Source organism: Anas platyrhynchos, chromosome 1, assembly GCF_047663525.1.
Source record: "Anas platyrhynchos isolate ZD024472 breed Pekin duck chromosome 1, IASCAAS_PekinDuck_T2T, whole genome shotgun sequence".
NCBI classification, from domain to species: domain Eukaryota; kingdom Metazoa; phylum Chordata; class Aves; order Anseriformes; family Anatidae; genus Anas; species Anas platyrhynchos.
Genome location: NC_092587.1, coordinates 152,676,615 through 152,691,204, shown reverse-complemented (window position 1 = coordinate 152,691,204; position 14,590 = coordinate 152,676,615). Strand labels below are relative to the sequence as shown.

Here is a 14,590-nt window from a genome sequence, read left to right as displayed (position 1 = left end):
GAACTGAGATATTTTAAGTCCTGTAGAAGCTAGAGGAAATGTAAATGTTGAAATAGTGTTGTGGACCTGTGATGTCCATGCACGTAGGCTGTTGAATTGCCCTACATGGCTTGTTTGGAAGTGAGTATGTTAAATATGGGTGGTGGTGGTACAGGTAACGGGGCTGCAAAGTATCGGAGCTAGCTAGAGTAGTACAATGATGATCTTGCTTCTCATTTCCAGGTGAGAGCCAAGGTGGAAACTTTAAAGTTCCCCTTCTGTTCTACAAGAACTTAGTGATAACTCTAAATCACTGGTTTATCTGGTGTTTCTTCGTAGTTACAAGCAGGCCCATTATCTTGTGCTGCTTGTGGTGTAGCTGCTGAGCACGTAATAGCTGTCACATTTACTTCCATTGCCACTTCCAGATCTCATTGATCTGGTTAAAATAGAGAGAAAAGGAGAGTGAGAAAGAGAGATACCATGGTTCTGCATAGCAGCAACCATGTAAGACAAATGGCTGTAATACAGTACTTGTTACATTTTATTTAGCCTCTAAACTTAGGAAATTCAGATTGCTTCTGTAGATGCCAAAAAGTGAAAGGAACCTGTTGAAAAAAATGGATACTTTTCCGTCTTTCCCTCCTGCTTCGTGTAACTCTTTGTTCGTGTTTGTTTTGCAGGTACCTATTTGCATTGCAAGTGAAGCAGGACCTGGCACAGGGAAGGCTAACGTGTAATGATACCAGCACTGCCCTCTTAATCTCACACATAGTACAGTGTAAGTTTGCTTCTTTCTTCTTTTCCAGGATGATAAACAGGATAAATTGGTTGGGCGTGTTTTGCTGCATTACCTGCTAGCAGCTGGTGGGAGACAGGCTTAAGCCATATGGACAGTTTATTATATTTCTGTATAATAGCATTAAAATACAGAAAAATTACTCTCATAAATAAAATTGAGCTCCTGGACACCAGATTTGCATTTTTAAAGCACAAGTTTGATGGTCTGCCTTGAATCCTTTTAAAAGCAAACTTTGCAGGCAATAACAAACAAGATGAATTCTCCTGAATTCCTGCATCATTATTTATATTTAACCTTGTACCATGTCAGCAGAGCATTCAAATTCCTGGAGATCTGTGTGCTGTCTAGAGAATGTAGTAAATAAACATGCTTAGAATGCCAGCCTAAGGCACAGTCCTAAGTCCTACTAAGGCACAAGGAAACTGGGGTGGAGGAGGAGGAGATTTTAAGCTTTTCTTTTTAATTGCAAAGTATGCACAATTAGACTGGTCTGTAGACTCATGCATTTACTTTGTTCACCATATCGAAGCTTCTTTGAGCTTCAAAATCATTAGAAAGGCAGTGTACGTTTTCCATTTCAAGACTTTATTGAGAGTAAGAGTAGGAAAAAACACTTAATAGCATGTGTGATGGTCATAATAAACTATTGTTTTGAATGGTCATTGTACAATTCAGTATTGCGTATTTCCAGTGAAATGCTGTTTTGTTGAAATTGCAGTCAACAAAGGTGTTCGGAAGTTCTTTAGTGATGAATAAATCTCATGATCCTTTGTCATAGTCTGAGTGTTAGGTTAGTTTCTCATCAAGTGCTGTTGGAAAGGCAGGTATTGCATGGTTTTCTTTTTGCCATGGTCATCACTGCCCAGTGTGGTTTAGGAGCAATAAAGGGCTGTACAGCAGCCTCTGTGAAATTTTGTATTCCTCAAACCATTTGAAAACTGAGTATTATTGAGTATTATTGCAGCAGACTTTATATATATATAATATGTATATATGTATATATGTATGTATGTATGTAATCCTTAGCTAGCAAGCTTTTTGTGTCTTAGTTTTTCCTGTTATGGTGTCCAGTACACCAGCTGTAGTTCTTTCCTTGGTTAAGCTAATTCTAACTTCCTCTCATCTCAAGGAAAAAATGTCTTGATCATTTTGGGGAAATTGAGTATCACTTCTTACACTGCATTCTAGGAGGGCGGGTCTTCCTACTAGATGTCCGTGCACTTAAGAAAGATGTTGGGGAGAGGATACCCTAATACACATGTCTGTCATAGAGATGCTGCTTTATGATCATCCTCTTTTGAACTCTTCTGATCTGTATGTTATTTTCTGTACGACTTCTACTTAGATCTTAGTTCATGTCTTACTCTTATTGATTACTCAGTTAAATGTTTACTGAGCTACCTACAGTTCTGGTGCCTGGGCTGCTGAGTGCAACCACTAGCTTGTTTTCCTAAAGCAGCAGCCTATGAGGATAAAATCCCAGGATGTCCTTTCACCTTTACAAGTTTTTTCTTTCCCTTTCCCATCCCTGCATAGTCAAATTTAAGTTTTACTGGGTGTTTTTCAAAATTCCTCCATCATACACTTGGCCATTCTCCCCAAACATGGCCATGCAGGCATACAAGAATCCTTAATTTTAAAGTGTACAAAAGCATCAAATCACTACCATTGCTCTTGTGCTGCTGAGATGTGTTATATTGTTGAATCAAGTAATTTTCCTCAATTCTTGGAAATGATCACGGTGCTCTTGAAATAGTTTTAGTTCTTTGTCCCTTTTACCTGTGAGCTTGATGTGCAGATTGATTTCTGAACTGTGATTTTAGGAATCAAGTAGTACTCTCCTTCTGGAGCGTAAGGAAAGATATTTCTGTACTGAAAAAAAACAACAAATTTTTCCCTCTTGTCAGAAGGAGAGAAGCAAGAGATTCATATGTAGAAGTGAGACAGTACCTACAGAATCTGACCTGATGCTTTGGGCAGAGGGATGTGGTGCCTCATGGTGCCCCTTTAGTGTTGCTCCCCTCGCCATCTGCAACTTCGACTTTTTTTGATGTTTTTTACCCACCCCATTTTTGTGTGAAAATGTTTGATAAAAACCTGAGCCTGAACTTTGTGGCTGTCTCATTTATTCATCCATTTTGTGTCTCATGAACATTTTTCTATGAAAATTTGCTTTGATATGAGTCTGTAGCTGTGTCTTACCCACATGGCTGTCTTTTGTATTTATTTTCTCTCTGGCTTATTATTTAGGAGCTAAAAAATATTACATATTTGTCTGCAACAAAAATAAAACTTGGCAGCTGATGAGAGTAATGATATCAAAGTGGAAGGACTGAGAATGTAGGAGATGAGGTATTGTATGTCTTATCAATGTGTGCCTCCTGGCAGTTTCCATGGGGGATATCTGATTCCAAGCACCTTTATTTTACATATACAGGCTTATGCCAATGTTATAGCCTGTTATTTTTTTATGAAATCTAATATGACAGCAAATAGGTTTCTGTTAAATTAGCATGTATATTACAGAATGAGATTTATATTTGAAACATTGTGTTTAAAAACACCTTAAAAGCATTGTAGAAAGTGTTAGAAGTGAGGGGACACTTTGATACAGCAAATGTGTAATCTGTAAGACAGACAGATTAAAGGGAAAAAGCTGGAATATAAAGCATGAGACACATCAGAAGTTCTAATGCAGACAGAATACAGAGAGTGGTGTAAAGCACTTGCAAGATAAGAAAATGGGAGCATCGGTGGGAATCAATCTTTGGCTAAAACACACAGGAAGATTTTAAAGAAGACATATGCAAGGCTGATAATATTCAAAATACAGCTCCCTATTTTTCTAGAGGGAGTGCTACTGGAGAGAAATTTCAGCTGGAGAAGGAGGTCTGGGGAGAGATGAAGGAAAAGATGCTGAGTACGAGGTCAGAGAGAACAAATTCAGAAGCAATTAGAAAGCCCAGAGGACAATTTTGATAATGGATTTGCAGTTGACAAGTGCGGAGAACATTATAGAAATCGTGTAGTGGTGAAATAAGTCGTACGTACACTTGGCTCCAAAAAAAAACCCTACAGAAGGTGGTATAAGTACATCTACGTGCAGAAATCTACAAGGTGTGAACTGCATTTGAACAAGCCTAGGTCCCTGCCATTTGAGGGGTTGCAAATCTAGGCAGGCTTATGTCCTTAGTAAAGAGGAGAAACCTGCATTTTTTGAGTGAGGGTTAAAAACGTTCCCCAAAGATTTGAGTCACTGGAGGCAAGTAAAATTGGAATAGAGCTGTTTCAGAGATGGGGATGAGAGGGACCTTTTTACAAAAGAGAGTTCTCAAATTCTCTGTGGTGTGTCTGTAGCCACTTGTCTCAAGGAGCAGATGGGATGAGGAAGGGGGTTGAAATAAGACAATCTCAGTTACCATCTCTTCCCCACCTCTGACCTCTGCAGCCTATTTGGGTTGAAAGGTTACTGCTCTGTCACTCACAGATGCTTTGGTCCTCGTCTTCCTTGTCCTACATGAGTTTATTGTTCCCCCCTCCACATTTGCAGGTATAACTGCTAACAGGCAAACTTTTGTTGGAAATCAGCTGCAGTGTTTTAAGCATCTTCTTAAACTTTTCCTTTATCTAAGCCAGCTCATTTTGGACATAACTGGTGTAAGAGATCATTCACATGGGCAGAACTGAGATGAGGATGAGGCAAGGATCTGAGCTTGGGTCTGTGACATCCTGCGTTAGCCACAGAACGATACGTCTGACTGCAGCCTGGATTTAATTTGAGGGAGCTACGTTTTAATTTCACCAACATTATTAAGGTAGCAGCCTTCATTGTAGCATCGTTTGTATTACACCGGCAGGTCTGCAGGCAGCAGCTGATACCTCACTCTGTGAAAAGCCTAATAGCAAGATTTTTAAGAAGCATTCCAAGAATAGCAGGCAACAAGATAGTAGTAATCTGGCACCCACACACAGATTGCCTGGCCCCCTACCCCCTGAAAAAAAAAGGAAAGCTCACTGAATGGGCTGCAAAGTGGAAGGTGGGTGTGACATACTGTTGCACACACATTATTGAATAACTGCAGCAGATGGGAGCAACTTTGAGGAGGAGGGAGACAGAATGTGTCTCAAACTGCTGCAAAATTAGTGGAAGACAAATGTTTCGTAACCCGCTGCATTTATGCATTCATTCAAACATGTAAATACAACATTCTCTTCAGATTTCCCCCAAAAGATTACAGCATGGGGTATGGGCATGGGGAGAAACTTGTACTTGGCTGCTCTGTGAAAAGACACCTGAGCACCACCAGGGTGGGTTCTGCTGGGTTAATGCTGTTCTCCCTGTCACCCAATTTTATCCTGCACGCAAGTCAAGGCAGCACTGTGATGGCTTCATTTGTTCAGTTGACATCCAACATCTCCTTACGTGGTTGTGGTGGATCGGAGGAGTCCTTGGGCTGTTTCTCACATCTCAGGTACTCACACAGATGAGACGGGAGGAATGCCTGGAAGATAAAATAGTGGGAGTCTGAGCCATGAAACCATGCAGCAACCTGTGATTGCTTCTCTGCCCTCTTCCCAGCCTGAATTGCCTGATTAACTGAGATTTAATTGAGTGTTTTAATAGACTTTTCTTAAAATTTTCCACAGCTGAGATTGGGGATTTTGATGAAAACATAGATCGTGAACACTTAGCGAAGAACAAGTATATACCTCAGCAAGAAGCACTAGAAGACAAAATCATGGAATTTCACCGTAATCACATGTAAGACTTTTTTAATTACTATCAGCCTTCTTTTCTTTTAATGTAATTCTAACTGTAAATACATGCTAGATTGTAAATACAAAAGAGATTTGAGCTTCTGGGTTTCTCAAAGGTTACTTCTCAAAAAACGTCCAAGACTGTGAATTTCCTGAAGGTTACAGCCGCCTTTATCCCATCATCATAACAAGATGTTTAAAGAGCAATTGATTTTGATATTCACTCAAGCATGTCATTATTTTACAGTCTATTTCATCCAAAATGCTTCACTGATGATTTTGTGCATGCAGGTATGATTGCAAATGATGACTGATCAGTCAGACACTTGTGACAGTAGACTTTTTGATTTCAAGGACATCAAATGTTGTCTTTTCAACTTTCCATGCTGTATTTAGAGATGGATGAAGAAGAGGTTTAATGACAGTTTTAGGAAAAGCACAAAGTGCTTGCAGAATTAGGGATTTGGAGGAACAGCATTCAAGGTGACAACGCTTGGTGTCCCAAGGGCTGGAAAAAATAGAGTTAGAAAAGAATTAAGAATAAGACATACAAAAGTGGAGGGGTTTTTTTTGCTATTGAAAATTGAAAACACTTCGAGACTGGAACAGTTTCAATTTGAACTAACTGGAGTTAGATATGAGTGCTAGGGAGCTCTACTGCAGTAATAATCAGAACTTTTGCACTATTTAGTTTTGAGGAATTTAGTGCTTATGGGTTCCTAACATTTATGTTAAGATACTCATGTCCTCTGTTTTACTTTCATTTTGGTATTAAATTCACTTTTGCAATGACTAACATCCCTACAGACTTATATTTATTTTTTATTTTTTAGGAAATGTTGTTTCGGTGGAAAAAATAATAGAGTAAGAGTGACTTCTGTTAATGGCTCTAAATCCAAGTGTTTCAGGTGTTTCAGAATTGGAGTTATCAAAATTTCTAATAGAAAATTTCCAGACTGTAAAATCTATGGACTTTTTTTTTGTATTGGTCTATACTAAGACAAAGTTGTTGTTCTAGCTGATAAAAAGTCTGTGGAGGTAGAAAGAACATAGAGATGTAATACCCCTGACAGGTTTCAGTCTCTGTGATAAAATGTCTCTTTGTTCTCTGGAGGACCTGTTGGTCTCTATTAAAAGGTGTGAAGAATCTGTGTGTCTTTTCTGTTTTGTTTCTCAAGGGGACAGACACCAGCAGAGTCTGACTTCCAGCTTTTGGAGATTGCCCGTCGGCTGGAGATGTATGGAATACGCTTGCATCCAGCCAAGGACAGGGAAGGGACAAAAATCAACCTGGCTGTTGCCAACACAGGCATTCTGGTGTTTCAGGTTAGAGCTGCTAGGCTTTTGACATTGCACTTTATAAAGCAGAGAAATCTCTTATAGCAAAAAGAATTCAAGATCTAAACCATATCGGAAATAGTCTGGTCAAGAAAAATCATGAATTTCCAATTTTTTTTCTAACAATAACTTCAAACCTTTTATAGCTTCACTGGGTCCTTAACTTCCAGGGAGTTTTACTTTGTCTACACACACAGGCTAGAACTTGATCTTCAACCACGATATGCTGTTCAAAATGCAAGCTGATCCACAGCTCACAATACGCAAGTTGGTCATGCTGACACCTCCTGTTTAAAGGAGCAGGCAGGTCTTGCAGGCATGGTGTATACTAAGTGGTTGTGAAGCAGTGACAAATAAAACAGATGGAGCACAAGGAGAAGGATGGTGGAAGTACATACAAGCTTTCTGTGGTGTTATTTTTTTTTAATTTTTTTTTCAAAGTTTTTACAATATTCTTGTAAATAGAATATTTACATTCTGCCTTTTCCAAGTCCATGAATCCTACCTCTTTCACTAAAAGACCCAAAGTAGTTTTCCTTAGATTTCTTTCCTCTCCTCTCCTGCCCTGGTGAGCCTAGTACATGTTCATGAACCATCATTAACAATTTTATCAAATTTTTGTTCTCCAGTTCCCTTTAGGTAAATAACAAACTGGGCTTTTACAGTTGGGGAGGTACAGATAGTCAGCTGGTGTAAACTGCTTTCACTTCAGATGAGCTTATGTCTACTAGCATCCTAAATGCCTCGTTCTGTACTGTGTTAAAAGCAGTAAGTGAACAATTCTTTAAAATGTCCATTGTTACAAGCATCAAAAAAGACTACTCATTTTGACAGATTGACATCAGTTAAAGTAGTACAATGTTTCCAACCTTGAAAATAATTATAAGTCCTCTTGTTTAAAAAAAAAAAAAGAGCAACAAATGGACCCAGAAATGTCTGACCCAAATGCTCCAAGATCTAAAAAAAAAAAAAAAAAAAGTAAAAACCCTAAATGGGTTGACAGTATGGCTACAAAACCAGAGCATAGCTTTAAGCATGAGAACATGAGGATATTGTTAGAAATGCCCACAATTCAAATATTTGTATGTTCAGGCCCTTCCCTGCTCCCCCACGGTATTTTCATCAGTTGAATTAATGAGTTGCAAAGCTTTACAAAGTGAGGAGCTGAACACACAAAGCAGCGTGGGCCTGGGCCTCGCTGGGTCCCAGCAGACAGCTGGGATCCTTCCTCGGGCTGAAGGCCCGAGGCCTGATTTGTACAGCTCTGAAACTCAGTTGTCTCCTCTTGTTGTAGTCTTTGAGACTTTCAAAGAGGGTTTTGCTGAACTTTCAGAAAAGCTGGGAAACTTTGCTGGATTGAGCTCCAAGACTGAGAGCTGAGAAGGAAGCTGAGGTCGGTCTCTGACCGAGCAGTTGGAGCCTGGCACTTCGACTTAGGGCTTCGTTCAGGCAGCTCATAGGGTGTGAGCCTTAAGCTCATCTGTTTATCATGGATATGGCTGAGAGAAATCGAAATGTAAAGACCTCATTAGAACAACATCATTATAAAATCAAAACAAAGGCTCCCTCACAAATGGCAAAAGCAGTAGGTGCACAGACTTACTTTAAAACATGATGTTTATTTAGAAATCAGTGTTGGTGCTGCTGAATATTGTAAGGGAGGTTAGTTATCAGATTCTTAGACAGCAGATTGACTTAGCGGAAATCATCACGCTGTCAGTACTCCTACGTTTGTCTGGTGACGGTGCCCAAATCAACATGGGTTTCTGCATTTAGCTATCCTCTAGTCGCTGTTCTTTGAAACGTCTGCGCCGTGCTGTAGGCATACATGCCTTGAAGTCTTTGCTGAACAAACTGGTATAATGAATATTTTAAAACAATGCCTCCAATTCTAACGTAGAGACTCCTCACCTACAAAGAGAGGCTGAGAGAGTTGGGGTTGTTCAGCCTGGAGAAGAGCAGGCTCCGGCGAGATCTTGTTGCGGCCTTCCAGTACTTCAACGAGGCTTATAAGAAAGGTGGAGAGAAACTTTTTACAAGGGCATGTAGTGAAAGGACAAGGGGTAATTGTTCAAGGCCAGGCTGGATGGGGCATTGGGCAACCTGCTCTCGTGGGAGGTGTCCCTGCCCATGGCAGGGTGCTTTGATCTAGGTGATCTTAAAGGTCCCTTCTAACCTAGACCATTCTGTGATTCTGGAGCATAGGGCTAATAATACAGTGTCTGGGAATTACTAGTATTCAGGAGAAAATTTCTCTCAGGCTTACAGTTAGCTTTTGTTGTGTATTTTTTTGCAAAAAGTGTTTTCTGACTTTCAGAAACAGGTACTTTATTTAGTTTCCTTTTATTTTTATTGCTCCCTATGAAAGGGCAAAATAGGCTACCCTGTTCTGCACAATGATACTGGATTATATACTTTCACATCTAGTCAGTGGACCTAGTCCTATAAATATGCTGGAATTTAACCATAACTTCCTGCCTTCAGTCACACCAACAAATGCTTATGGTTAAGAATGTCTGTGGGTGTTTGCACTACCAAAGGAGGAAAGATACGAAATACCATAACTGCAAGTGAAGTGATAGATGATTAATGTATGGCAAACTTTCTGTAGTGGTTTTGATTTCTCCCTTCAGGTCTGTAATGCTCTAACTCTTCTGGCTTTGTCCTCTGCAGGGTCACACCAAGATCAATGCCTTCAACTGGGCTAAGGTTCGAAAGCTGAGCTTCAAGAGGAAACGTTTCCTTATCAAACTACGACCTGATGTGAATGTAAGTTCTTGTCAGGAATGTATGAAGCTGACAAAAGGTTGTTTGATAAATTTCTACTTGCAGATCAAACAAGTTTTTATCACCTCAAGATAATTTTTAAATTAATTGCTTTTGTTCGTTGCTGGTGTGTTACTGCAAGCATCAAACTGGCATCTCAGGTGAGCAATCCCAGCTAAGGAAATGTAAACTGAATGTCAGAGTTTTCTTCTGACTGTGCCTCTGGCATTATATCAGGGTTCTTAAGTTATAGTATTCACATTACTGTTAAGAGCCCTGCTTTATCCCTGTCATAGTTGTCAGGAAAAGAAAGTTTAAGCAATAGCTGTGATATTGCCAGGCGGGTCAGTGATGTCTCAAAAAAGGAAGGATAGGGCCTGTTAAGCCTGAAAGCCAATGAGTCGTGAAAAATCCCTTTTTGTAATATAGCACCAGCTTCACCAGTAAGTAATGTGTCTCTGTAATGTGTTTTGCTTGCTTGCTCATATTGCAAATGCTCTCTCAACTTTCAGAGTTCGTTCCAGGACACCCTGGAATTCCTTATGGCCAGTCGAGATTTTTGCAAGTCTTTCTGGAAGATCTGTGTGGAGCATCATGCCTTTTTCAGGCTGTTTGAAGAACCTAAACCAAAGCCCAAGCCTGTTCTTTTTTCTAGAGGTTCATCATTTAGGTTCAGGTGAGACCTCCTTTCTTCTTTCCAGCTTCGTTGCCTCCCCATTTCAAAATCACTTCCATAATGATCTAGGATTAAACCTATCACTTTCAGCTTCCCTTCTTGAAGTTACTTGTTCCTTTATGTTTTCCATTGCATCTCAACCAGAATAGTGCAGAGAACACTGGGAAAAAAAGGCTGTATTAATTTCATAGTAGCTGTTGTAACATAGCTTTCTGGAGGTAAGATACAAGATCTATCAGTTCAAGCTGGTTTTACACAAGAAAAAGTGTCCTAAGTAACACCAGCTAGTAACTCTTCAGACCCTCTGCTTCTAGAAGAGAAGCTAATGTGCCAGCTTCTTTGGGAAGCTGATATAAACTGAGCAACCAGAAACCCCTTCTTTGCTGAGATAAACTGTCAGTACACCATAGCTGCCTTGCACAAATACATGGTATATATGGCCATTCTCTCTTCCCACTTTTTTCCTGCTATCAGAGTAAATTAATTAAGATAGAAAGACCTATATTAAGGTAAACGAGCTATTAATTTTTTAAGCTTCTGCCAGATTAAATAGAAAAATGCAGGTGCATTGTACTTACCTCCTGGTTTGGAGAACAGGTTTTGCCCACATCCTGCATTCATAGTGATCTGTGCTGCATACACATGGTTACTTTTTTCAGACCTTTCAGTAATTTAGTTGAAAGCCTGTGATGAACAGGAAGGTTTTCTTTCCTCTATTGAACATTCTTGAGGTGGACGTTTCCTTTACTGCTCTCAGTTCCCTGTGGAGTTTATATCCTTGCACAATAGGAAGTGCTGGGCTTTCTCACTATGTTTTTATGGCATTAGCAGAAGGGGAGAGTGTGAGTTCCAGCCTAAATCTCTGCAGAAAATATGTTTAGTTGATGCAACTGAGCTATGAAATACATTTCAGAAGCTTTCATCTTGGTTGCAGGTAGGAGACAAGGCTGGTGTTTAACTCTTGAAAGGATTCAGTAATGTTTGTTTGATCATGAGAGTAAAACTTAACCCTACTTTGTTTTCTGTTGTGGTGACTTCCCAGTAATGTTGTACTCTGTAAAGGGCACAGAACTAAATTTAATCAGATTTGAAATCACATCGTAAAGTACCTCCACAGCAAAAAAAAAAAAAAGAGGTAACATGCAAAAAGGTAACGATCTGTGTGTATATAACCAGGTCTCCTTTCTTATGATCTTACACGAGTTTCTGTTGAGAGTGACAAATAATTTTCTGGTTGTTGTGACATTCTGTGCTAACCACATACATGTTTATGATGACCAGGTAGTATATTTTATTAAATGTGACAAATTCATTATCTCAGATTAGTAATTTTAACTGTGGTTTTCTTCCAGTGGACGGACTCAGAAGCAAGTACTTGACTATGTTAAAGAAGGAGGGCACAAAAAAGTACAGTTTGAAAGGTGAGAGGAAAATAAATGAGCTACTCAAATATATATATATATAAAACTTAAAGAAAAGTAGTGGCTTCCAAGTAGTTATATTCTAAGAGCTTAGTGCCAGTACAAGTAAAAAATTCCTTCTTTGCTGGTTTGACAGCTTGTCATTTGTATAATATCCCCTTGGTCCTGAGCATTTTGGCAGAAGTTTGCATAACCTATAGTTTATTTAAAATCAATAGTCTTCAATTTGTTTTTCAGCAGTGAATGCCCTTCCATTGCAGGTAAATTCCTCTCATATTGATTTGCACCCTCTTCAGTGGGATTTGGTTAATATGTTAGCAGAAAGGGATATAAATGGATTTTAAGTAAGCATATTCACCTGAGAATAAAAAAGAAGGTAACAGGAATAGGTATAGCCAACCTCAAGGGAGAACTTAACTTGTCTTGCTTGTGGTGAGCTAAAATTCATGGCCAAAATGCCACAAAGACCATGACAACAGTTTATTGCTGATGAGCTAATGACTCGTGTTCTAGTGACAGACCACTTCTGCTTCAGTGCCTCTCCCTTTTCTTACAGTGGTATGTTTCCAACACATAGCATGTTTAAACATTACAGAAAGGAGCATCTGTTTTGGAGCAAACTCTTATGAAAGCCACTATTCAAAGTTTTTTGTTTTCAAGGAGGCATGTGTCTTGATTCTTCTTTGTGGGAAAACTGAAATGGCTTCTTACTGTGATTTTCCTTTTATCTCCAGGAAGCACAGCAAGATTCGTTCCATCAGGAGTCTGACAACACAGCCTTCAGAACAGCATACAGAGGTGCCAAAACAAGTCAGTGATGTTGACGAAACCCTTCATCGTGCCTTTTAAATATTTTTTGTTACATTACCCACCACAGATAGGTGTTTTGAAGCTCTAGGAACATACCTTTCTGCTCAGTTGCCACTTAAGTGGAAGCTCAGGAGCCCCAGGTGTTCAGGTTCTTCAAATGGAATACGTTAATTTCCACTGTGGAACAGAGTTGTTTCCAGACAGCAAGACAAGCATAAATGGTGAGCTTGTCTGAGCTGTACTAACGAGCACCTGAAAAACTGCAGCCCACTGTGTTACTGCTGGGGTCTCAGGTTGTTGCTGGTGATTGCACTTGAGAAAAGTTTAATTCTTTTCCTTCACTGAGGAGTCTTGGCTGCCAATGACAAAATATTTTGTTGTATTAACGAGGGATGAGATGAATTATTTCCTCAGAGAAAATGCAGCTTTGACCTTTTAAGCCATTATCTCTGGTAGATACCAAATGTGTTTGTCTGATGTTAATAGTAGTTATGTGTTAGGAGTTTACAAATCCGGTAGGTAGCCCAATAGAGGCAAAGCTGCAGCAGCTGCATGTTCCCAGGTCCAGCTAGTAGTAAGGCTGACGGTGTATTTACCATAGGCACCCAAACATACATATACCAGATACATATATATATATGTAATTATTTTTTATATATATACATATATATATGCATGCACACATGTACATGCAGCCAGCCATATAGGTGAAAACATCAGCAAACAACACTCACACAAACACAGGTAATACCAGCAGCCTCATCATATTCCACCCTGGCTGATCAGGATGAAAGTCCACTAGTGGAAAATACTTCTATAATTTGGATCCCTCTAGTAAGGGTGTCCCCAGACACACACAACCATGGAGCGATTGCCAGGACAGTCCGCAGAGGAGCTCCATTTCTCTGAGTAGATTAGTGGGGTTATTACCTCCCACCTACCAATGTTTCTCTGAACTCATCTGTGTTTGTGGAGATGAACCTTTTAGCGCATAACTTTACATGAGGTAGAGCAGGTAAATGCCAGGTGCAAGCTACTAAGTTAATATATTCAAGAATGTTACTTGCACTTTACATTCCTTGCATTGCTTCCTTTTGATATTCACAGACCCCTTCATTCTTCAAAATCCAAGAAATTCAGAGAATTCTGCTATAAATTCAGCCCACGCCAAATACCTTTTAGCATTTTAATATTGCTAAGACAAGCTCAGGTAGACGGAGCATAACTATTGCTCAGATACTGGCATATTTCTGTTGGCAGAAAAGCCAGCCCCCAAACCAGTGGCAGTTGAATGCATGGTCTCCAAAAGCCCACACATGTACCTTAGAGCTTTTCCAGTATATGGAATGAGGCCATGCAGAATTTGTCTTACATGTTAATCTTTTCTTTCCTTCCAGCTTCTCAGAGTAGTGTGAACAGGTCGATGTTCTTAGTGGCTGGTGTAGGGTGTGGAAACACCTCAAATCCCCCTCTTTGTATATTGCTGCATTTTGTCTCCCTTCTCTTCCCTTGCTCAGCTTACCTATTTTCCCCCATCATCTGTTCTTCAGGATCAGAGACCTCTTTTTTATTTTTCTAATTCATTTTGAATCTTGGGTTACCTTTTCTGCATCCAAGAGATTCCTGTGTTGCTGCAAGATGTATTGCAAAATTGTGGTGCATAATTACACATAGCCCTTTCCCTCTGGTTCCCTTCCCTCCCTACCCCTCCCCTCCCAAACCTCTTCCCTTTCTCTACCCCTTGCCATCCTTCTTTGTCTTTCCAGAGCTCTAGCTTTGCCTATGGAGATGACAATGATGCTGCAGCAGTGCAGAGCTGCCGGCAAGGAAAGGAACTGAAAGCTTCAACGGAAGACAATGGACAGCACAAGAGCCCTTCCTTGAAGAAGAGCCCCAAAGAAGGCAGAAAGGTGGACGGAGCAGTGGTGTCAGCTGTGGAGGAAGAAGAGGAGGCCTCTAAGGACAGGATTCAGCAGAACAGACCTCAGTCACAGCAACCAAGCACAGGTCCAGCTTCCAGGGCTGCTCATGGCAGCAGCA

General features: G+C 40.0%; 1 protein-coding gene and 1 long non-coding RNA gene across 9 annotated transcripts in view; one reads left to right on the top strand and one right to left on the bottom strand.

Moving 5' to 3' along the window:
* Nucleotides 1-14,590, top strand: part of FARP1 (FERM, ARH/RhoGEF and pleckstrin domain protein 1) — a 193,791-nt gene that overhangs the window by 132,956 nt on the left and 46,245 nt on the right. For 5 of the 8 annotated variants that reach the window (XM_038173449.2, XM_038173451.2, XM_038173448.2 and 2 more), the window contains exons 6-13: nucleotides 663-760; nucleotides 5,429-5,543; nucleotides 6,718-6,865; nucleotides 9,551-9,646; nucleotides 10,156-10,319; nucleotides 11,672-11,740; nucleotides 12,475-12,550; nucleotides 14,317-14,557. In XM_038173449.2, the coding sequence (XP_038029377.1) occupies nucleotides 663-760; nucleotides 5,429-5,543; nucleotides 6,718-6,865; nucleotides 9,551-9,646; nucleotides 10,156-10,319; nucleotides 11,672-11,740; nucleotides 12,475-12,550; nucleotides 14,317-14,557 (1,007 nt within the window). The remainder of the gene's footprint in view (nucleotides 1-662; nucleotides 761-5,428; nucleotides 5,544-6,717; nucleotides 6,866-9,550; nucleotides 9,647-10,155; nucleotides 10,320-11,671; nucleotides 11,741-12,474; nucleotides 12,551-14,316; nucleotides 14,558-14,590) is intronic. The other 3 variants (XM_072032447.1, XM_038173450.2, XM_072032448.1) reach the window with 1 other exon arrangement.
* On the bottom strand, nucleotides 5,151-11,646 carry LOC119715646 (uncharacterized). The gene is made up of 3 exons (XR_005262920.2): nucleotides 10,898-11,646; nucleotides 10,429-10,479; nucleotides 5,151-5,283 (listed from the first exon to the last, which is right to left on the bottom strand). It is a non-coding gene; the product is annotated as an uncharacterized lncRNA (long non-coding RNA).